At 41.0% G+C, this 23382-nt stretch overlaps 1 protein-coding gene across 1 annotated transcript in view; it reads right to left on the bottom strand.

Annotated features, from left to right (window-relative positions):
* Window positions 1–23382, bottom strand: part of NEK9 (NIMA-related kinase 9) — a 36120-nt gene extending 12738 nt beyond the window's left edge. Inside the window, exons 1-16 of the mRNA XM_004681684.2 lie at window positions 23053–23382; window positions 20517–20694; window positions 18601–18656; window positions 18019–18089; window positions 17311–17416; window positions 15221–15352; window positions 13101–13211; window positions 12462–12526; window positions 9961–10011; window positions 9335–9527; window positions 6607–6751; window positions 5817–6017; window positions 5588–5634; window positions 3771–3926; window positions 1924–2032; window positions 1340–1501 (exon numbers count right to left, since the gene is read on the bottom strand). Of these exons, the coding sequence (XP_004681741.1) occupies window positions 1340–1501; window positions 1924–2032; window positions 3771–3926; window positions 5588–5634; window positions 5817–6017; window positions 6607–6751; window positions 9335–9527; window positions 9961–10011; window positions 12462–12526; window positions 13101–13211; window positions 15221–15352; window positions 17311–17416; window positions 18019–18089; window positions 18601–18656; window positions 20517–20694; window positions 23053–23271 (2002 nt within the window). The 5' untranslated portion in view covers window positions 23272–23382. The remainder of the gene's footprint in view (window positions 1–1339; window positions 1502–1923; window positions 2033–3770; window positions 3927–5587; window positions 5635–5816; window positions 6018–6606; window positions 6752–9334; window positions 9528–9960; window positions 10012–12461; window positions 12527–13100; window positions 13212–15220; window positions 15353–17310; window positions 17417–18018; window positions 18090–18600; window positions 18657–20516; window positions 20695–23052) is intronic.

Raw genomic sequence — 23382 nt, 5'->3', positions numbered from 1 at the left:
GCACACGGGTGACTTGGTGATGGGAAACCCGCAGGGATTACAATTGAGATGGAAAAAAAAATGTACAAACTGATATAAAAATAAACTGTTATAAAATTAAAAACAAACAAAAAAAACCATTCTCTTTATATCCCCAAAGCCTAAAAAAGGACCTGGAACACATTATGTATTCAGTTTATGTTTGCTGTGTAAATAAGGATATAAAATATAGAAAGTATAAGAATATTTACCAAAAGGTAAAATGCCCAGTCATAGAATCCAATTTTATACTTCTCATTCATGAAGTACAGATTTATTGGAGGAACACTGCCTCTGTGAGGCCCTGTTAAAAAGTGCTACTGAACTTGCTGCATTAAATTGAATCCTCAGGGACATCCTGACTTTGTTTTTCTAGGTGACATTTTCATTTGTCTACTCTGACCTAAATAGTTTGGCCCCTAGAGTTCCTTGTTTTGGGACAAGCAGGAAGGTCACCGTGCTACTCTGAAAGCTGGTTCGCTTAATTAACATGCTACAGATCACTATCGGACACTACCCCTGGAGCCCGAGTCTGTAAGTACAAGCACAGACCAGCAGAAAACAAAGACCTCTCAGAGCATGAGCATGGGCAGAAATGTGGAAATGAGTCAAAAGATAAAAAGATGAAATGTGAATTGTTATCTACCAGTCACAAGAAAGAAGAGGCTACAAAAAAAAATTTCAGATGAAAAAGAAACAATAAAAGTGGAAGAAAGAGGGAAGGAAAGAAGACTAGCAGAAGTGGCAGTAAAGAAGAGGTGGTGACAGGAACAAGTAGATAATTCAGAGAAGAAATAGCTGTGAGAGGGAAGAGAAGAAAATTTATCAGACCAATTCCGAAAGCTGAAAAACAAATAGCATACAGCCGTTCAGGTCTTAGCAGCCCTGCAGGACATCGCTGCTCTGCAGATGACCCCAACCAAGGAGCAAGGGCAAATGATACTGTCTTCTCTCCATCAACCCAGTCAACATTTACGCAACCAACATGATTCTGGGCCAGGCATATACAGAAGTATGCAACAATTTTTAAAACATTTTCTCAGACAGACTGTGAACATATTTTTTTTTAATGACTCTCAAATTCTTGGTTACATAAAATTCTGACAGATGGCTGCGAGTTCTCCTATGCTTGTCAAATTAGTGAAGACTGCATGAATAAAAAAGAGTTTACCCAAAAAGTTAAAGTAAAAAAGTAGGGACTTAAGACTATTAACTTCCCATTGTCTAGAAAGCTCATACTTGAACCAGTCTACCTCTTTCCCAACCAAAATTTAAAACACAACCATCAGTCCAAGAAGTTTAAAATGATGTACAGACTCACCATCAGTGGCAGCAATGGTAAATTCATCTCCACAGGAGACCCTGATCACCTGCTTCCCTCCTAGGGGTCCCCCCAATAGGTTAATTCCTAGACGCTTCTTGTAATTCCCAACGCCCAGCTGTCCACATTTGTTGCAGCCAAAGGTCAGCAGTCGGCCTCGCTCTGAAAAGCAAAAATAACCAGGCACAAATGGTGAGGGAATAGTGAAAAAACAAGGAGAAACACTACAGAAAAACACTAGCCTCTGGTTGTTATGTGCATAATTATAAAGACAGCCGTGATACCCTGGGCCTAGTGCGGCTAGGGTATCTATGAACTATGACTGATTAGACACAGGAAGAGACTTTAATATGGTATTTTCTCTCCATTATTACATTGTAAATGTGGAAAATGGTTGCTACCTAGATTAGAATACTTACAGAAATGCTAATTAGAGACAGTAGTTATCTGGCATTCTATGTGCAGTGTTCTCACGAACGGTGTCTTGATTATTCAGGAGAATGTTCAAAAAAGCTAATACTTGACAGAATGGAAGAGCCCAGGCTTATAGTAAGGCTTGTGTATTTAGTTGTAAATCAACTCACCATCAATAGCAGCTGTGTGAGTCTTGCCTGGGGCAATGGTACGGATCTTATAGAAGGATAACTGCTTGGCCAACGTAAAGGAAGTTGTGTAGGGGACTTCATGGTATGCCTAGAACAAAGTAAAACATAAAGCCAAAACTCACAAGGTAAAAAACAGAGGGGTAACAGGCTGAGACTGTTGTGATGGTGAACAAAAAGCTGTTCTACCAAATCATGTTTCTAAGAGGGGGCCAGGTAGCTCTTCACCTCCACAGAATCCAAGAAGACAAAAACTCAGTATGTAATCAGTGAATTTACTGTATAATAAGGCAGAACTTTTTCTCAACAAAAGCTTTACCTTCCTCATTAGGGTATGCAGAACATGAACTCTCAGTCCTAGAAGGAATTTACATAAGACATAATCACAGATGTTTGTGTTGGTTATACACTCTGCATACCTAAGGGCAGGGCAAAGAATTAAAATCCTGAGGACTTTCTCCAGAGCACAAAGTCACCAGTTTAGTTATCAAATTTCACCTATGGGCCAATGTTTCTCAACATGTCAAAATCGCTGTTTCCTGTAGATTAGCACAGATAAAAATCCTTTCATAATACTTTAAAATTTCACAAAAAATCCGTATTATAAAAAAAAACACAAAGCAAGTAACGATAATTCTGAAAATGCCTTTATAAACTACACAGGTTTCCTCCCCAGACTGGCTCCAAATTTGCACCTATCTCATTTTAGAACCACTATATCATATTGTGATTTATGTATGTATATGATCATTCAAACGACTGATGTTTCTCATACATATTTGCTCTTTGTCTATCATTTCTGGTCCAGTTCCCTAAACTCTTGAAATGTCCTTTGCTGACAGTAAGAAAGGTGCCTTTTTGTCATATCAGCAAGTGACTTTTAGACTTATGTCAGTAATGAGGTAGGATCTGAATCCTACCACTTCATTAAAAAAAATTATTTTTAAAGGTTTATTTATTTATATGAACAACAGAGACATTTTACAAGGGTGGAGTAGGGAATGAGATTAAAAAAAAAAAGGTGTGGGGGAGAAGTGCACTAGACTATGGTGATGGCACACGGGTGATTTAGTGATGGGAAGCCCACGGGGTTTACAACTGAGATGGAAAAAGGTACAAAATGGTGTAAAAATAAACTGTTACATTAAAATGAAAAAGTAGGGGAAAAAATTAAAAAAGGTTTTTTTATTTATGCATCAGAACTGGGGTACAGGCCAGAGGTGCAGAGGTGCGAGGCTTCACCAGAGACAGAGTGGGGAGCAGAACAGGCAGATGGACAAAGTACACTGCTGAGGGGAGCGGTGGGCAGGTCAGGAGAGGTCTGTCTCGCCATGTGGGTCACCTCTGGGGCCAGGATCGAACTTGCACTGCAGCGGCCATGGCCAGCTTCGCAGTATTGTGCCCCAACTCGCTGCACCACAGGGAGGGTCACGGTAGTCAATTTACTTATCGAAATACAACAGACTGTAAAATGTCTCACAGGGCTTGCATATAAAAGCAAAATCACCATCCAGGTCACCATTTTCATCAACCTAGAATCTCTCTCACCCTTTCTGTTAATGTCCCCCCATAATCTCCCAGAAATAACCACTATTTTGACTTGTGCCATCTTCAAGTTAACTTTGCCTGTTCTTAAACTTCATATAATAGGAATTATACAGTAATATACTTTTTTGTATCCAGCTTCTCTGGCAGAACATAGTGATTGTGAGATCCCTACTTTATTCTTAAGTCCTATTCCATGGTAACAACTACTAACAATATGCCCAACGAAATCCCAAACTGGAGAAGTTCTGACAGTGTAGTTAGGACACCAGAAGGGTACTTACTTCATGGTTGATGATTCCAGACATACATTGATTCAGACCCAGTTTGTTAAACTCATTGAGTCCACAGGCCAGCACTTTCCCTGACTGGGTCAGCAGAAATGTCCCATCACAGCCACACTGAACTGCAACAATAATCAAGGCCTTGGGAACCTCCACCTGACAGAAGAAAAAAAATCCCCAAACATAATTTGTATTAGGAAAAAACCCTCAAATGCTTCCAAAATAATGTCTTGCATTTGGCATAATGACTGTAGGAAAGCAACAGTTGCTCTTTTCTCTTTAGATTTGCCTGGCTGCTTAGAGGCTACTGTTTTCAACGGGAACTCAAGTTTTATAATAAAGATGATTGTTCCAGGTCAGCTAATTAGCTGACCCTGTCAAAGTTTGTTTTAACATTAGGTCCTACTTAGGAAGACTCTCAGAAAATGCTGGCCAAGGAAAGCTTCCATCCATGGCTGATTTTGTTCTCTAAGATGGACGAAACTCAGTAGCCATGTGCAGCCTTAGTCTGATTGTATTTTGACTGAGGTGACAGCACTGAAGCAGCTTCTGGTTTCCAACGCTCACATGTCCCCGCTGCTCACTACAATGGACTGAAGAGTAACGGGGGACATGATGGACATCTGTCAAAACTGAAAACTCCAACCTCAAGCTTTCTATTACAGACTTTTCAGAAGAGGAACAATTATAAATCCCATTAAGAATGGGCCTAGGGGGCCCTCCCTGGTGGTGCAATGGGTTAAAACACAACACTCTGAAACTAGCCACGCCCCTTCAGCACAAATTTGATACCCACCAGGGAAGTGACCCACATGGTGCAGCAGACCTTTCCTGTCTCGGCTACTGCTCCCCTCAGCAGTGTACTTCGTCAATCTGCCTGTTCTCCTCCCCACTGTCACTGGTAAATCCTCTCACCACCCTTGCACCTCTGGCCTGTACTCCAGTTCTGTATGCATAAATAATTTTTTTAAATGAGCCTATGAATATATAAGCTAATTTTTTAAAAAAGATTTATTTATTCATATAGAACTGGGGCTACAGGCCAGAGATGCGAAGGGTAAGAGGATTCACCAGGGGCAGAGTGGGGAACAGCAGGCGGGCCAGGAGAGGTCTGCCTCGCCATGTGGATCTCCTCCAGGGCAGGGGGGAATCGAACTCATGCGGAAGTGGCTTAAGGTTCTTAGTGCAGTGCTTTAACCCGCTGCACCACCAGGGGGGGCCCTATAAGCTAATTTTTTAAGAAGTAAATAAACATTGTTAAAGTGAATGATATAGCTGATTAGTTGACCTTTAAAGAATGAGCTTGTGACCTAGGGCGGGTGCGAGAGACCCATGACCTTGCTCTTCCCCAGCTACTTTCAGTAACTGTGCCAGTTTCTCAGTGCTGAGATTAATTAGATGTTATGCTTCACACAACATGCCCCCTAAATACAAATAACTATTTCATCTGGCGCTTAACTATAGAAAAAGGTTATATGTGATTGACAAAAATGTATACTGCTTTCCAGTATCTCCTCAAGGAATTTTCCAGGGTGAATTATGCTCTAGGTGACTTTTTCACCACACATACTGTTTTTAGCTCTCATTTCTGAGTAAGATGTAATGTGTCCATGACCATAGGAACTTTATCCTCTTCTCAACTTTTTAAGATTGAGATAAATGACAAGACCATATAGTGCTAAGACAGGAATCCTGGATTGTCAGGTAGGAAATACATCAGAAATAAATGCCTTCATATGGGGAGTTAGGGAAAGAGGCCTTATCTCTGGAGTTGGTGTTCCTTGCTAGGCTTTAGGAAGAAATTATTTCTGATTTACCTTTTGTGGTATGTAATAATCCTCTTCTGAATCCAAACCCAGTCGTCCTGAGGCATACATAAGACAGAAAATCATTGAAATGAGGGCGTCCCTCCCAATGAAAATGTCCTGTAAGATTCTCTTTACTGAATAAACATTTCTCACTTGGAGTCTGCATGATGTATTTAGATGCACAAAGGCCTGAATTTAGCTTGTGCACCTGGGATATAGTGGACAAGACAACACCTACCATATTCACCACAGCCCCAAGAATAGACTTCCTTGTTTCGTGTCAAAACCACCACATGATTATCTCCACAGGAGACCTGCTCCACTGGATTGTTCAGGAAGAAGTTCAGCTGCATAGGTTCTAGGACTTCCTGGCCAGCGACCTTGTCCACCCCCATGCAGCCATAGTAATCAGATCCAAAGGCATAGATCTGACCCTCATCTGCAAAAAAAAAAAAAAAAAAAAAAAGAGGAAAGAACCCATGAAAGGAATGCATTGTTCAACTTGAAGTGGGTGCAGGACTGAAACAAGCACCACCCCAGTCAGTGGCCTCATGCAGCACAATTACATCGGGACTACAAAGCACTATGACGATGCTAGTGCTACGGGCATGTATGTCATTATAATAGCTTTAAAATAGTGGTAGTGTTAAATTTTAAAGGCGTAAAGTTTTCCTGAGGTCATCTTTATTTATGGAGAAATAGAGAAGTACCAAAGGAATCAAAATTAGAGAATAAAACTAATAAATAAATTGTAGCTCTTCCTTTCTTGACCAGCTGGTGAGACGACTTTTTCCTTTATTTGGAACATTCAACTCTTTATTTTGATTCCCCACTTCCTTTCTGTTATCTGTCTTCTCCATGCTCATCGTCCCCTTAATACTACAAGCAAACTGATTATGTTATTACTATATATATCTGCTCAATTCTCTGAATATTGGCTTTGATTATAAACTTCCAACTAAAATGACATAGCATCAAGTACAAATCCCACACTAAACACACTTGGGTGCTTTCTGATGATGGCTTACCCGTCACACAGACAGTGAAATCTTCACCACATGACACCTGGCGGATAGCTTTGCCTTGCAACTTTTCCACGTGCTTTGGCTGTCTGTAGGAGGCTTTGTCTCCATGGCCCAACTGACCATGGAGTTTAGTACCCCCTTGCATGTTCTGTGAAACAAAGAGGCTTGGTGAAGTCTTAACATTTTATGATGAACACTCATCTTCAACATATCTTTTTATTAAGAAGAACAGTAGGAAAAAAAAAGTTGGAAATTAAATTTTTTTTTTTTTTTTTTTAAAGATTTATTTATTTGTGCATACAGAACTGGGGTACAGGCCAGAGGCTCAGGGGCGGTGAGAGGCTTCACCAGAGACAGAGCGGGGAGCAGAACAGGCAGATAGATGAAGTACACTGCTGAGGGGAGCAGCGGGCGGGTCAGGAGAGGTCTGCCACGCCATGTGGTCTCCTCCGGGGCAGGCGGGAATCGAACTCATGCGGAAGTGGCTTTAGCTTCTTAGTGCAGTGCTTTAACCCGCTGCGCCACCAGGGAGGGCCGGAAATTAAATTTTTAAAAAGTAGGGAAGGATTAAATCTTTTAACCCCTCTGATTAGGAAAAAAAAAGTTATAAAGTATCTAAGTTGATATCCACATGCCTTAAAAGACACATTCCAATTCTCTCTTTCAAGTCTAAGGTAAACTAAATACTTATAATCATGGGTGATGGTGAAAATTGTTTATTTATATAATCTTATTTGATTGCTTTCTGTAAGAATACAATCTCTTAGAATCCTTAGTATAAGTTTTACAAATTTTCCTTCTTTATTTTAAGATTTATTTATTTATGCATACAAACTGAGATACAAGCGAGAGGCACAGGGGTGGTGAGAGGATTCACCAGAGACAGTGGGGAGCAGAACAGGCAGATGGACGAAGTACACTGCTGAGGGGAGCGGCAGGTGAGAAAGGTCTGCTGTGCCACGTGAATCAGCTCCCTGGCCAAGGATCGAACTCATGCTGCAGTGGCTGTGGCTAGCCTCATAGTGCTGTGCCTTAACCTACTGTGCCACCAGGGAGGGGCCCAGAAGTTTTACAAATTTTCATCAGTTTCCCTGAAATATGACTCATAAAGAATCTGACCATATTAGGCTGCAATACAGCACTGAAAGTAATCCTAACTGCCAGTTCTATAGAGATAAGTAATACTTTCATTCAATGTCCCAACTGTATGTTTATATACAGTGTTTTCATAAAATACTAATTTTAGTCCCCTTCTGGCAGTGCTCAGGGGTAGCTCTTTGAGGGGCAGGATGTTAGGATATATAGTCAACACTGTACTAGTGGTCAAATCATTCATTCATTCTTTCAACCAAACAGCAGCTGGAATGTCTATTCTGTCACACACTGGGGATAAAGTCTGTCCTCATAGAGGAGGCAACTGAAACTAATGGGAAAAGTGAGCTCCTTCGGGAAGAGAAGCAAGATTGAAAAGAACTGAGGCCCAAAGACAAGAGTGGGTAAAGGAAAAGCAGCCTGAAATGAGCTTGAGAAGACAGTCAAAAAGACAGGAGGGGCCTCCCTGGTGGTGCACCTCCTGTGGTTAAAGCGCAGCACTATGAAGCTATTCACAGCCACTGTAGCAGGAGTTAGATCCCCAGGTAGGGAGCTGACCCACATGGTGCAGCAGACCTCTCCTGTCTTGCCTACTGCTACCCTCAGCAGTGTATTTCAGTAGATCTGCCTGTTCTGCTCCCACTCTGTCTCTGGTGAATCCTCTCACCTCCCACTCCTCTGGCCTGTACCCCAGTTCTTACATGCATAAATAAATAAATTAAAAAAAAAAAAGGCAGGAGGAAAGCCATGGAGGTTGAGGGAAGACAAAGCATCAAAAAGGAAGAGGTTCAAATAAGGTCAGACTAAAAAGTATCTGTTTTTTTTTTGAAAGATATTTATGCATACAGAACTAAGGTGCAGGCCATAAGTCCAGGGGCAGCGAGAGGACTCACCAGAGACAGTTGGGAGCAGAACAGGCAGAGTGACCAAGTACACTCCTGAGGAGAGCAATGGGCAAGACAGAAGAGGTCTGCGTTCCTCCGGAGTTGGGGCGCTGGGGATCAAACTTGCACTGAAGGGGCTGCAGATATCTTGCAGTGTTGCACTTTAACCCACTGCACCATCAGGGAGGGCCTGTTTTATTTTCGTAACTTACAGGTTATTTTGTCAAGAATAGGTTCAACTGAGCAGCAGGGATGGAAGCTGCATTGTAGGTGAAAGAACAGCCAGTAAGAGTAGCAATTGGTCCAAGAATGTGAAAGAGAGGAAACAGGAATATCCCACTTAGGAGACAGGTAGTCCACTCTCAATCCCTCAAGGAGGTCTTGGGATTTTCCAGATGTGACACAGTGCTTTTCACAGATACCAACTGCTTTGTATCTCATGATAACAGAGTAATTGAGTGCCTTTGTGAAATAAGTCAGCTGTAAAGGGAAGAGTCCAATCTCCTGTGTCAGGTTTTGTTTTAATTTTTTCCCTCAAAAAATATTTACATGTAACCCAGTCTGTACCAGGCACTGGGGGAGCATCAGTGAACTACAGAAACAAAATCCTACCCTTGTAAGAGCTTACATGCCATCATCATTCCATGCTGCCAACTCTCACAGCACAGGTTTAGCTAACAAAACACATGGGCCCAGCAAGCCTGGTGAACAACTCGGCTTATAGTACTATTCTCTAGTACCTCGTTTTCACTTACCACCCAGGTATACAGTTCCTTCTCCACTGTGACCACAGCAAAGTGGGTGTTGCCTGCACACACCTGCCGGGCACTACAGCCACTCTTGATGACATCCAATTTCTGGGGAGTGGATTTCCCCCCACCCCAAACATAGACTTCACTGGTTCGTGATGTTACCACAGCAATGGGTGCTTCAGTCACAGTGCTTGACCTGTCAACAACAGCCAGAACAAAGGTACATTTAACATAAAACTGTATCACAGAAAAATACTTCCAGTCTATTCCCTGAGAGGAACTGCCAATATGAGAGAGTACATTTTTCTTAACAACTTATTTCAACCCTCTGTCATGGCAGGCTTTGCAGTTCCTGCCGAAAGGCTTCATCTGAGCTCAGCCAGCTCAAATTCCAGTCTGATCCACAACACCTACACTTTTCAACATTCATTATGGTAATGATGTCCACTTTACCAAGAGGGTGAAACTATAACTTTCTTTTCTCAGAAATGATGACCTAACATTTAAGCAGATGTTAGCTTCTAAAAGGTGCCAAACACTACTTACTGAGATTAAACAATATTTAAGACCAAGAAAGAGTTGGTGGCAAATTAAGATATATTAATTTTCAAGAGTCTCTTGAGCATTACCTTGGCCTCTTCGTAGGTGCATTAAGCAGTGCGACTTTTTCCTCCATCTCTCTGCCAAAAGAACAGCCGTGAGAAAAAAAAAAGTTCCTACAGTATACCAGTGTCTCTAATACATTTCCCATTCAGTTTTAATCCTCTTAAAGATCATATATATTACACTATTTCTAGGAAGTACTGCCATAAGACTCAGATAGTTACACAGACTTTGCATTTGACAATTCATTAAATAAAAAGAGGCCAGTAAGGGCCTTCCTGGTGGCTCAGTGGGTTAAAGCACAGTATTGTGAAGCTAGCCATAGCCACTACAACATGAGTTCGATCCCCGGGGGGTGGGGGGGACCCACATGGCGTGGCAGACCTCTCCTGACCCACCTGCTGCTCACCTCAGCTGTGTATTTTAGTACATCTGCCTGCTCTGTTCCCCACTCTGTCTCTGGTGAATCCTCTTACCCCTTCCACACCTCTGGCCTATACCCCAGTTCTGTATGCGTAAGTAAATAAATTTTTAAAAGTAAGTAAGTAGTTTACCAGAAATTGGTGTTAAAAAAAAAAAAAAGGAGGCCAGCAGCTTGGGTCTATTGATTTTCCATCTTCATGAAATGTTCCAAGCTAGAAAAGGAGTCTTAACAACTTCTGATGCACATTTTAAACCACCTGCTGGTCATCTCCATCTAGTTTGGTGCCCCCAAAGTAAACATGTAAATCTTAGCTTATCCTTCCCTTTTCTCAATATTCATGTTCTACAGATTCTACCCATATAATCCCTTTCATATTCATCTTTCCTTTCCAGACTCATCACCTTAGTTCTCGGCAGCCTTATTTTCTACCTACACAGTGGCAAGCCTCCTAATCTGACTCACTGACCACAGGTCTACTGCACTTGAATCAGCCCTCGACTGATCTGGGAAGACTGATGTAAGTATTGTTAAATAACTCCTTGTCAGCCATGCCTCTCATCATATGAACTACCCTCTCAGAAACTCTAATATATCTGTACTATATCTTGAATTAGACACAAATTCTTCCATGTGACATTCTAGACTCCTCTGCTACCTTTTCAGTCTTCTATTTACTCCCAAGTTCTTCCCCAAAGTTCTTGTACTTCCTAAATCAGTTATAGCTGAATTCCTCATGCTTAAGCATCAGTAATTTTTTTTTTTTTATTCATACAGATCTGGGGTACAGGCCAGAGATGCGGAGGGTGAGAGGATTCACCAGAGACAGAGTGGGGAGCAGAACAGGCAGATCAACGAAGTACACCGCTGAGGGGAGCAGCGGGCGGGTCAGGAGAGGTCTGCCACGCCATGTGGTCACCGCCATGTGGTCACCTCCGGGGCAGGCGGGGATCGAACTCATGCGGAAGTGGCCTCAGTCTCTCAGTGCAGTGCTTTAACCCGCTGCGCCACCAGGGAGGGCCAGTAATTTTTAAAAGCCCCAACAGTGCTGATAACGACAGCTCCAGGTATAGAACCACTAATCTAGCCAAACAACTTTCTGTATCTGTGTTTTAACCGAGAAGCTCTTTGTCTTACAATTTTCCAACAAAGTACAAACTTCTTAACAAAGTACAGGTAAATCCATAATTATCTCAATAAAAACTGTCATAAAAATTTAATGGAAATATTTAAATGAAAGATTAAAATAGTGATAATATTGCTGGGAGAAGAGCCACATAAAAAATTTAAATATGCTCAGCCAGTTCCAAAGGGTAATATTGCTGGAATACACATGGAACATAAATAGAAGGTCATGGTGCTATATCTTAGAGTATTACACATAATTCTAGGCACTAAAACACTGTTTTGATATTAACTGCAGAAGAACAAGAAAAGGTAAATTAAATGATACAACAGAATAAAGGTACTGATTAAACAACAAAGATTACAGAACTAGACGTTTACTTAATGTATCTAAGGACAAGACCTGAAAAAAAAAAAAGCACAGTAAGTCTACCAATACTTGGAAGATGTAAAAACAAAGAACTAGTAGAGGAAAAATGGTATTAAGGTAAAAACAATATAAAATGAGATACAGACTAAAATACTTAAAAAGGATAGTGAACACGTTTTCCTTTAAGTTGGGGTATAGTTTCTCCTCCTTTTTACCTCTATAACCCTGTAACACAGATCATATCTCAGGAAATAACCTGTCAACAATCAATCAAGCTTGACTCTGTGATTCTTAGGTATCTGGGTCCAGAGTCCCCCTATTGCTGATTACCGTCTTCTATGCTTCAACTCTATATTAAAACCTGCAGCTATGGGGAGTACAGACCCCTAGGATCTCCAGTATAAATTCAGAACAAAGCAGTAGAGTCTAAAGCAGTGAAAGTCAGACAGCTACCACCTGTGCTCCCTGCAAAGAAATGAAAGTAGAGACACAGACAGAAAATAGTATTAGTGACCAGGTCAGGAAACACACCCTCTCTGTGGTTCTCTGATCAGGCCTCTAACAGTCAACCATCTACGGAAAGGTGGTGGAGTGACTTCTTGGTACTTTACCTCCTGCGTTTCCTAAGAAGAGGGCGATCAAGAAGTTCATCTGCAGTGGGCCTCTGTTCAGGATCCTAAAAAGACAAATGGGACTTAAGTTAAAGGGAACGGACAACACAGAATCTAGCCAGACATTTTACTTTCTTGTGGAAGGCCATAGGTTATTTAGTAGAAGATCACTAGAATATTACTCTTTTGTGTAAAAAAACCTTCTCATCTCACATTCGATGTTTCATGATTATTATTTCACTATTATTAACTCTTGTACAGGAATGAGAATGTACCTTATTCACCTTCTGTATGTTAGGACTCTACAAATTATGACTGTATGTGAGGAACTCTACAAGTTATTTATGACTATATTATTAGTTTATAGAAGTTAATCTTGATCATAAAAAGTGGAGCAAATTTAGATAAGATTGTTTCACAAACTAATAAAGAAAGAATAAAACAGAGCAAAGTAAAGATTTTTTGGCTGAAGCACACATGAATTCTCTGACTTGCTGATGCCTGTTCTGGGTACAGCCACAAAGACATCCTTCCGGGGAAGTGGATGTGGTTTTATGCAAGTTCATCTATGTCTCACCCTGAACATTAAGGCTAGAAGGGAAAACACTGCGCTGAAATCAGAATGTAGGTCACACTTACCTGGTCGAGGCACACATGGACCATTTGGATCAATTCTAAGGAATACTGGCTAGAATCAACTTCCATGGCCCGGATTCCTTGTACAATCTTCACACATAGGTTCAGTGGATTCTATGAGAAAATGATGATTGTATTGTTCTTGGTTATAAAGATGACATTATAATCTACTATGATGGGCTCTGATATATCTGTACATTATTATTTAAAGAAGTACAGTACTTCTGCATTAGATATGGCTTCTTTTAATAACTACCAGGATGCATCAGCAAGGAATGGATACGGATACACTGTTGATCTCAGATGGAATGAAGCCAAATGGTCAACATGGAAATACGACTATATGAGCATAAATGAATACTTAAGAGTACCTACAATACCCAATTGAATCCCAAAATCCTATGCCAACAATCAACAATTTCTCTCCTGATTTATAAATGCCAGTAATGGCTATACAGGTGATACTCTGCTGCAACAGGCAGGGCAGTGAATAATAAGATGACAATGATAAAGACGGAGCAATACAGCACCTTCACTGAGAGACCACTATGCACTAGGCAGCCTTTTTAAACACCATGCAATTACCCGACAACAAAGTAACAGATGGAGCTCTAATTCCAATCCCAGTCTATTTGATTCCAAAACACATTTCCCTCCTACTATATCATTTCAGAGAATTAGATGATAGCAGCATAAACTTTAGAACTTAGAAAAATAGGTCCGGTCCTTGCTGTTGGCACAGCAGGATAAAGCACAGTTCTGCAAGCTGGCCGCAGTCACTTAGGTGCGAGTTCAACCCCCACCCAGGAGGTGACCCACATGGTGCAGGAGACCTCTCCTGTCTCGTCTGCTGCTCCCCTCAGCAGTGTACTTTGTCAATCTGCCTGTTCTACTCCCACTTTGTCTCTGGTGAATCCTCTCACCACTCCTGCACCTCTGGCTTGCACCCCAGTTCTGTATGCATAAATAAATATGTATATGTATAGATACATGTGTGTGTGCATATATATATATATATATAATAGGTTTCATAAAATGCCAATCAATTTGCATTACCTTATATTTGTGTTTTTTAAATATACATTATCAGAGCATCTCTGTGAGAGGGAAATATATGTTTTTCTTGTTATAGATAATAAATAGAGAATCAAAGAAAAGAGATGAAGTAATTTAAGTTTTCACACCTGGCTTGTAGGAGATCTGGGAAGTGAACCCACTTTTGCTACTCAAATGGGATGCACGAGTAGGACCATCAGCATCAACTGGAAGCTTCTAAGAATGCAGAATACTGGCCCCCACCCTAGACCTACTCCAAGAGAATCTGCATTTTAACAGATGCCCAGATAATTTCCTATTTGCATTAAAGATTAAGAAGCATTGCTTTACACTGAATTTTACTTAAACAAAAAAATAGGGGCTCCCCAGTGGCACGGAGGTTAAAGTCTCACCATTATTAAGCTATTGTCAGCTACTGTGGCATGAGTTCAATCTCTAGCCAGGGAGTTGACCCACATGGTGCTGAAAACCTCTGCTGTCTTGCCTGCTGCTCCCCTCAGCAATGTACTTCGTAGATCCGCCTGTTTTGCTTCCCATTCTGTTTCTGGTGAATCCTTTTACCCCCTGCATCTCTGGCCTACACCCTAGTTCTTATATGAATAAATAAAAATAAATCTAAAAAATGACTTAAAGGAATGTGTTGCCTAATGAAACAATATAAATCTTTAATAAGAGTCAGAGGATAATTTTTCATTAAAAAAAAAAAACACTTTAATGCGTACTATTAAATAATTTGTCTCAGTTTTGAAAAAAAGATGTAGTAGAAACCTAAGTAATAAAATGGTTTATTCAAACTGTAACAACAAACAATGTAACAATATGTAAGTTGTACATATATAGGTCTATAGCAGTTTAATAATATACTAAGTGTGTTATTAAAGGCAAATTCATTGGTCTTTATGAGATCTATTTACTTTTCTAAGCCCTGAAATACCAGAACATAGGCTGTTTTTGTTTAAACCTGATTTCTCTTCAAGAAATCAGAAGCTCAAAGATAAATAAAATTGATTTTCACAAACAACTTGTACCATTTGCAAGGACAACATGAGGATAGTGCATCAACTTACTGTAGCATCAAATGTCCTCTTTAGAGTGAGCAGTTCAAAAATGACACAGCCTACTGCCCAGATGTCAGACTTGAAACTGTATTTTACTCCTTGGCAGAGCTCTGGTGACATGTAATACGGAGTTCCCACAAGCTAAATGAAGAAATCAAAGAATAACTTTTTTCTGAGGCAACTGAATTACTATTTCAACAATTAAATTAAATGTTTCAGGATGATAACCATAAAAATTAATCAGTATATTCCAAGAATGGCTTTTACAAGATGAGCCACTATAGGGAAAAATTTTATTCACATTAAATCTTTTGGTCCATTTTTAAAAAGACAGTTTGACAGGTGGGACAGTTTTGTGATTCTTGGATCAAAAGCTCAGGCTCACTGAAGACTTTGTAAAGATAAAGACATACTTACTACTAGTTCACAAATGAACAAACCCAAAAATGAGCAGTGGGGAGAAGATAACCGAATAATGGCATTAAAAGTTCTGAGGGCCCTCCCTGGTGGTGCAGTGGGTTAAAGCACAGCACTAAGAAACTAAAGCTACTTCAGCATGAGTTCAATCCCCAGCCCCGGAGGTGATCTACATGGCGTGGCAGACCTCTCCTTACCTGCCTGCTGCTCCCCTCAGCAATGTATTTCATTAGTCAGCCTGTTCTGCTCCTCACTCTGTCTCTAATGAATCCTCTCACCGCCCCTGTACCCCAGTTCTGTATGCATAAATAAATAAATCTTTAAAAAAAAAAAGTTCTAACTGATATGCATGGTGGTGAAATGTGTTATATGGCTCAACTTGAAACCTGTAATATTCACAAGAAATATTAACAATTTAAAAGGGATCTTCTGACTTAAAAAAAAATGGACCTGAAAATAATATATCCTAAACAGGGTCACACCTCTTCAAAGTTGAGACAGTGAGTGCTCCAGAAGTTCTAATAAAACTGAAAGCCAGGGCCCTCCCTGGTGGCGCAGCGGGTTAAAGCACAGCACTAAGAAGCTAAAGCCACTTCTGCATGAGTTCGATCCCTGCCTGCCCGGGAGGAGATCCACACGGCGCGGCAGACCTCTCCTGACCCACCCGCTGCTCCCCTCAGCAGTGTACTTCGTAGATCTGCCTGCTCTGCTCCCTGCTCTGTCTCTGGTGAAGCCTCTCGCCGCCCCTGAGCCTCTGACCTGTACCCCAGTTCTGTATGTATGCATGCATGCATGCATGCATGCATGTATGTATGTATGTGTGTATGTATGTATGTATGTATAAATAAATAAATCTTAAAAACAAACAAAAAAACCCTGAAAGCCAGCTTTAATCAGCAAAATAATCTTCAGATGGCTTACATGGCATTTTAAATTTCTCTATTGTTTGCATTTAACTGGCTTAAAAAGTCAAGCCTTGGTTTCATGAGATTATTCCTGGTGAGAAAAATCTATCTAAAGATGACTGCTTCCTCAGAAGCTCAATCTGACACCATCATACAGAGTCCCCAAAGCAGAGATTCCCAACCCTGTTTATCAGTATCCTTGGATATCACTAAATTGCTTGCAGACATATCTTGATGTTATTTAAAAACAAAAAACAAACAAACAAACAAAAAAACAAGACTTGAGAAAGAAGAGAAATAACTCCTCAAAGATGAAAATATTGTCCTAAAGATCAACTTCTGTCCACCAATGATGTCTCAGGTGAGAAGGGAGCCATGCAGTTCAGGCCATTTGCCTTAAAGAGTAGACTGTTCTCTGAGAATCAGTCTTTATTTGTAGTATAGGGTTTCTGAATGAGAACTATTCAAAGGAAACACAAAAAGAGATGTCCAACATCCTAGGTTCAGACATTGATTAAGAGCCCGGTAAAGCATTTTGTTCCCTTTAAGAAGTCTCTGATCATGTTCACAAGGGCTGTGAGGTAAGAACTGTAATGTGGGTGGTAATTCTTGAAAGGACACCTGAGCATGTGAAACTGTCAGTAAGCCCAGGAAAAAGTCTCTGAAGACTTGATTTATACATATGGAGACCCTGCAAGAATACAGAAAAGAGTGTACATAGCAAAGTTTCATGGCACTGGAGAGGAAGGGGGAGGGGAAAGCAAAGGCAAAACCTACCGTCTCAGCCATGGAGTACTCAGAATTAAGTTTCTTTGCTAAGCCATAATCTCCAAGTTTTATCAGGTTTGCCTTGGTCAGAAAAATATTTAAAGTCTTTATATCTCTGAAAAAAGGATGGAATGTATTAAATTTACATAGCCAGTTGTTTTCATCTCATTTTAACCCTAGGTAGAAGTATTACAGAATAAAAAATAAGTGCACTACTACTGGTCAGACGGTTATGGGATCCCAAATAGTGGCCATTACTTTTACACACTTGAACACTGAAAACAGACTTGAGGGTGTAGGGGGCAGGCAATTAGCTGCATCCTTCAGAGCACAGGGATAGCTCCCACACCACTGAAGCCATTAGGAGAGTTGGGAGGATCAGAGGAAAAACTGGTACAGAAGGTAATCCCAATTCATACAGGACACACTGTCTTTACAATTATCACTATGTCTTGAGTTAATGAACTAAGCTCTAAAGTCTCTTTTAAAGAAATGACAAAGCAGTACTTAGCTATTGAGGAGCTTCTTTCTATTTCACAAACATGATTTAACTTCAGGAAGTGAAGCTAACACCTCTTATCACTCCCTCTTCCTTTCCAAGTTCCCTAAGTGGAAAAGCTTTGACTGCTTAACCAAGAAAATAACAGGGCTCATGGGAAGTAGTAGGTGGAAGTTGGACTGGTGGGGAAGAATCTATCCTGCATTTTCATTCATTACCTATGAAGGATTCCAGCTTTATGGATACAGCTCACAGCTGAAACAATCTGAAATAGGTACCAGACCACCATCTGCAGGGATAAAATAAATTATATTTGGACTACAAACAAAAAATTTCATTCAAATAAACACACTCACAAACAAAGGAAGCTGCAACTAGAGGTTATGATCAACATGACTTGACATCTCTTGTAGGTTGAGTAGGCAAAGAAAAGTGTTAAGGTTAAAGAAAAAATAAACAGGTCATATAACAGTTCCAATGTCATTATTAAATATAGTATGGTGAAGCAGATTTGTGGAAAGAAATCCAGGAAGAATGCAAAGGTAACGGAAAACCGGGCATGCAGTTTATAGAATCAGAAAAGAAAGCTCATAGAGAATCATAATGAGGAGATAAACCACTTAGGAAGCAGCTATAGATAGCTTCCTTGTCAGAGGTTTCCTTTCTCATGCATATCAACCAGGGTCTGGAAGGAGTCTGAACAAGGGAAAAAAGCACTCTTCATTGACTAGAGTAAATGCAGAACTAGTGTAAAGAATCATATTACAATTCCAGCTTCCTTCTATGGAAATGTGAATTACCTCTTCCTCAAACAATTTGTCCTTCTGACGAAGAATTTTGTCATAGAGGTTACCTCCTGCAGTTAAACAAGACAGATTTGAATTACTCATTAAAGATCAAAGTTTAGCCCATATATCTATTTTAACAGATAACACAAGGAAATCAAGGGTTCTGCTTCTGTGCCAAAGGAAATCTCTTTTCCCCTGTAAGTTCTTCAAATGGGTATGAAATTCTTCCCATCTCTCAAGGACTGTATCAGAAATATTGAGATTCCCCTCCCTAACAAAAGAGGCTCTGTACAAAAATAGGAAGTATGAAAATTTTAGAAAAGATGAGAATCAAGTCCATTCCCTTGGTATCCCGACTAGCAAAACTACCTTAATAGGTCTTTACAATCAGATTATTTTCTTTTTTTAGGGCTCCTTTTAAAGGACTCTAGAATATTTTTGTAACAATTAACTCAGTGTGAATGCTGGAAATGGGTATACGATGCTTTGTATTTTTTAATTTTACACTTGAAAGGGTTTCCCAAAATTTAGGGTCTACCTCTAGACTGTTTTCAACCATTAATCCCTTAATGAGTTTCTTCCTGCAGAATGAGTTTGAACCACAAATGATCATGATTCATTACGTTTCTTACCTTCAACTGTAGCTTATACTTTAGCCCCTGCTTAAGTTTCATAATTTCTCTCCCTCCACCCCAATAATTTAGTAACTCAGTTTGTTCTAGTTTCTTTTAACCACAAAGGAAGTTCACTACTTGCAGCTTCCACTACTGCAAAAATCTCTAACATAATCTTGTACATTTAGTCACCAGAACCAAGGACAATCATAATACATATGAGCTAGACAAGAAAGTTAAAAGCTTAAGAGCTTTTTCTTAGAGACTTAAGAGACATGCTAGGTGTTTGTTAGCAGACAGTTCAAGAAAGGGTTCCGAGTTCTCTTAAGTCATAAGAAAGATGATAACGCGTGGAGTATGTATCAAACATTTGCTTTGTATAAGTATTATGCAAGGGACTTTATGTATTCATTTAACACAATAGTTTGGGATGTAGGTACTGTTTACCAACAGTCTTAGCAAGATGAAGAACCTGAGACACGGAGAAGGTAAGTTTCTTGTACAAGCTTACAAAATTATAAAGCAGTGGAGCTTGGGATATGGATTTAGTGTTTATTTTCTTAAAGATTAGCCGATACTGCTATCTTCCCAGCAAAATGTGTAAAGAAACCAGGACATAACGCCATGCTTTACTACAAGTAATTTTCGTTAAGTTATGGTCTTTGGACCACTTTCAATAAGATAGCTTAGGCTGAAGTTAATGTAAGTATCACTTATACAAGTTCATTAAATACTGTATCAGGCCCTGGTGGAGCAAAAGATTAAAGTGCAGCACTATGAAGCTATCAACAGCCACTGCAGTGTGAGTTCGATCCTGAGCAGGAAGGTGACCCACACGGCATGGCAGAGCGCTCCTGACCTGTCCGCTGCTCCCTTCAGCAGTGTGTCTCAGTTCTGCCTGTTCTGCTCCCACTCTGTCTCTGGTGAATCCTCTCACTCTTCTTACCCCTGGCCTGTATGCCAGTTCTTATATGCATAAATAAACAAATCTTTAAAAAAATGTATTTTATCAAGCAGTACTAAGTCTCACTGTCTCTAATACCTACAAACATTTTGTGAGGGGAAAAAACCTTGAGAAACAAATGTAAACTCCAACTGAACAAGTAATGTGAGTATGGAGCTACAATCACAAGTATGCAGGGAACCTTATTTTGGGTATCTTCTCAACACTCTACAGGGACTGAACTATTTCTTAAATTCCACAAATTCATTTTAAGTTTGTATTAATATGCCCTGTCTTTTGCTCTTCCCCCTCAAGGTAGGGATGAACTTAAGACACCTTGACGGAGGAAGTGCCAACAAATTCTGTCTTACCATTACAGTACTCCAGCTCAATTAGCAGGGTGGTGTTGTCCATGAAATGGTTGTAGTAGGCGATAATGTTGTCATGTTGCAGCAAGGCCAGAATAACAATCTCATTCAAGGCATCACGACGTTCCTTCTCAGATAGTCGGGTCAAATCAACTTCCTTCCACACAACCAACGAGTCATCCTACAACATAGCAATAGAGGTCTCATGCTTTCCTTTCACTTGACAAAGAATGCATGTCTGGAACTATAAGCCTAGAGAGAAAGTTTCCTAGATTGACTATTTTTTTCCTTTAAACAAAATAATGACAGTTGATTATCATAATTTACTGGAAGACCAAGAAAGGTACTGAGACTCATGAATTGTTGCTCTAGCTGGAATATAATCTACCTGATGTTGATTCCAGGTAAAAATATGGGATGGGGCCCTCCCTCGTGGCGCAGTGGGTTAAAGCACAACACTGAGAATCTAAAGGCCCTTCCGCATGAGTTCGATTCCCGCCTGCCCTGGAGGTGACCACATGGCGCGGCAGACCTCTCCTGACCCGCCCGCTGCTCCCCTCAGCAGTGTACTTCGTCGATCTGCCTGTTCTGCTCCCCACTCTGTCTCTGGTGAAGTCTCTCACCACCCCTGAGCCTCTGGCCTGTACCCCAGTTCTGTATGCACAAATAAATAAATCTTTTTAAAAAAAAAAATATGGGATGGAAGTAGATTTTAAAGATTCCACTGAGGGACATACGACAGACTGCTAGTCATGACAAGCATTGTATTAAGGCTACGATACAGGAATTGAGAAGGCAGACAGTAGCTACCTACAGCCAACTGGTTTCTTGTAAAATATAATATTAAACTTGCCTCAAATTTTACAAACTTAAACTTCTCTAGTAATTTTCGCATACCCTTTCCGGGTTAATGGCAGGTCTAAAGGGTCTGAATTTATTTCCCTCACTCTGCCCCATTCTGCAATTCTTTATCTGCTATCACTTTCCTCTTTAGTGATGAAAACTTACCTAGAGGTCCCAGTGTCCATTGACACTGCTCCCCAGTCCAAAGGCATCCTCATCTAAATAACCTCCTCTTTCCTTCAGAAATGGCTCTGCTTGGGCTTTAATATTTGTTTTTGAAGATTGTGATGAACCTTCTGCACATTTTTCAGTGCAACCATTCCCTTAATTTTCAGAGCTCATACACTGAAATGATAGTGTCCATTCTTTCTCATTTGTATATGCAACTTAAATTCTATTTATTTACTAACAGACTTAACTTGTCTTCCTGATGAAATACAAGCTGTTGAGAGAAAGGCCTGCTTCTAGCAAAACCTTTGGAAAGTCACAGGTTGTCACATATGCAGTTTTGCTATAACTGCATATATCAGTGTAAAAAAATTTAACTTAGAACAACCTCAATAATCATGGTCAACACAACAATGGAAGGCATAGGCAAGGAGATCTAAAACTCCATTCTAATCCAAGATTTACCTCTAATTTAAGTGGGCAAGTGCCTGAAGTATACCCTTCATTTCCTTAACTATAAAATAGGAATCTCCTCTCTTTTCTATCATGAGTAGAAATAAGAAAGCAGAATACTAACAGTAACTCTGCACTAGGATTAAAAAAAGAACAAGGATAACCTCTTGCAACCACCTCTTTCGATCTAAAAAATATGCTGAAGAGCTGCAGGTGGTTCACTGATGAAGCACCTTTGGGATCCCAGCCAAGTTCTCAATAAACGACTAGCTTTTCTAAGACTTCAGTGATCAAAACCGGTCTATGGTTCGTTTTTGGAAGTAGCAACTACTATGAGTTTCAGATCAACATACATTCTTAAATTTTGAGTCAACGACCCGCTTATCTCTTAAAAGGATGAAAATACAGGCAAACGTGGATGGGAGGGGATTCTGTTTACACTAGGTTCTCACAGGAGTCCTGGTCCCTCTCAAAGTTAAGAAATAATAGCTTAGAATATATCAAGTATTTCCAGCACATAAAAGCTGCTGGATAAATACCAATGAAGACACCAACACAGGGTGACTTCCCCAGTGGTCTGCAAAAAAATTCCCAACTGCATGTTCACACGTGGATTTAAAGAAAACAGAAATGCTAGCTGGGTTGCACTTACAGGGGGCTTCTGAAGCTGTGCCCTCCTCCCCACCCTGACTTTAGACAGCCAAACAGCCGGAGAGGAAGGGAGTTTTGGCAACGCCTCACATCCGTATGCTGCTTTAAAATTAGTTTGCAAAGACCTTCATTTGATTCCCCAATAACAGTAAACGTTAATGATCGTTTAAGCCAGTTCTGACTAATCCCATTTCACAGATGGGGAAAGTCGACTCAGAGAAGGGTCGACGAGACTCGCTCAGTTCTCCGGGTTAAACAAAAACGACCGGTTACGAGAAGCAGCGATCTACAGAATCCCCTGCGCTGAGCGCTGCAGAGTGGCGACGAGCCTGCGGCATGTGGCCGGGGGCGCCCCCACTCTGAGTGCGGACGGGGCGCGGGCCGGGAAGGAGGGGTTCGCGGCGGCGGAGCCGAGGGCCGCTACCTCGGTGCGGCGGTACAGCGTGGCCTCCCCGAAGGCGCCGCGGCCCAGGACGCGGATGGGGATGTAGTGCAGCTCCTCCTGCTCCACCGCGCCGCCGCCGGCTCGCGGCCCCGAAGTGGCGCTGGGCCCCGGGCCCGAGTCCCCGCCACCCCCGGACTCGCTCCCAAAGTCCGAGTTGATGGAATCGCAGTGTCGCTCGTACTCGCCCAACACCGACATGGCGGTGGCGGCGGGACAGGGCCGCGTCTCCCTGGGCCGGCGGGCGCCGCCTCTCTGGCTTCAGACACCGGCCCGCGGCTCGGTCAGCCCCGCCACCCCGCGAGGTTCCAT

This window comes from Condylura cristata, unplaced genomic scaffold, assembly GCF_000260355.1.
Source record: "Condylura cristata isolate star-nosed mole 26May11 unplaced genomic scaffold, ConCri1.0 scaffold00013, whole genome shotgun sequence".
NCBI classification, from domain to species: domain Eukaryota; kingdom Metazoa; phylum Chordata; class Mammalia; order Eulipotyphla; family Talpidae; genus Condylura; species Condylura cristata.
The sequence above is the reverse complement of the archived record's forward strand: the minus strand, read 5'-3'. Positions and strand labels throughout refer to the sequence as shown.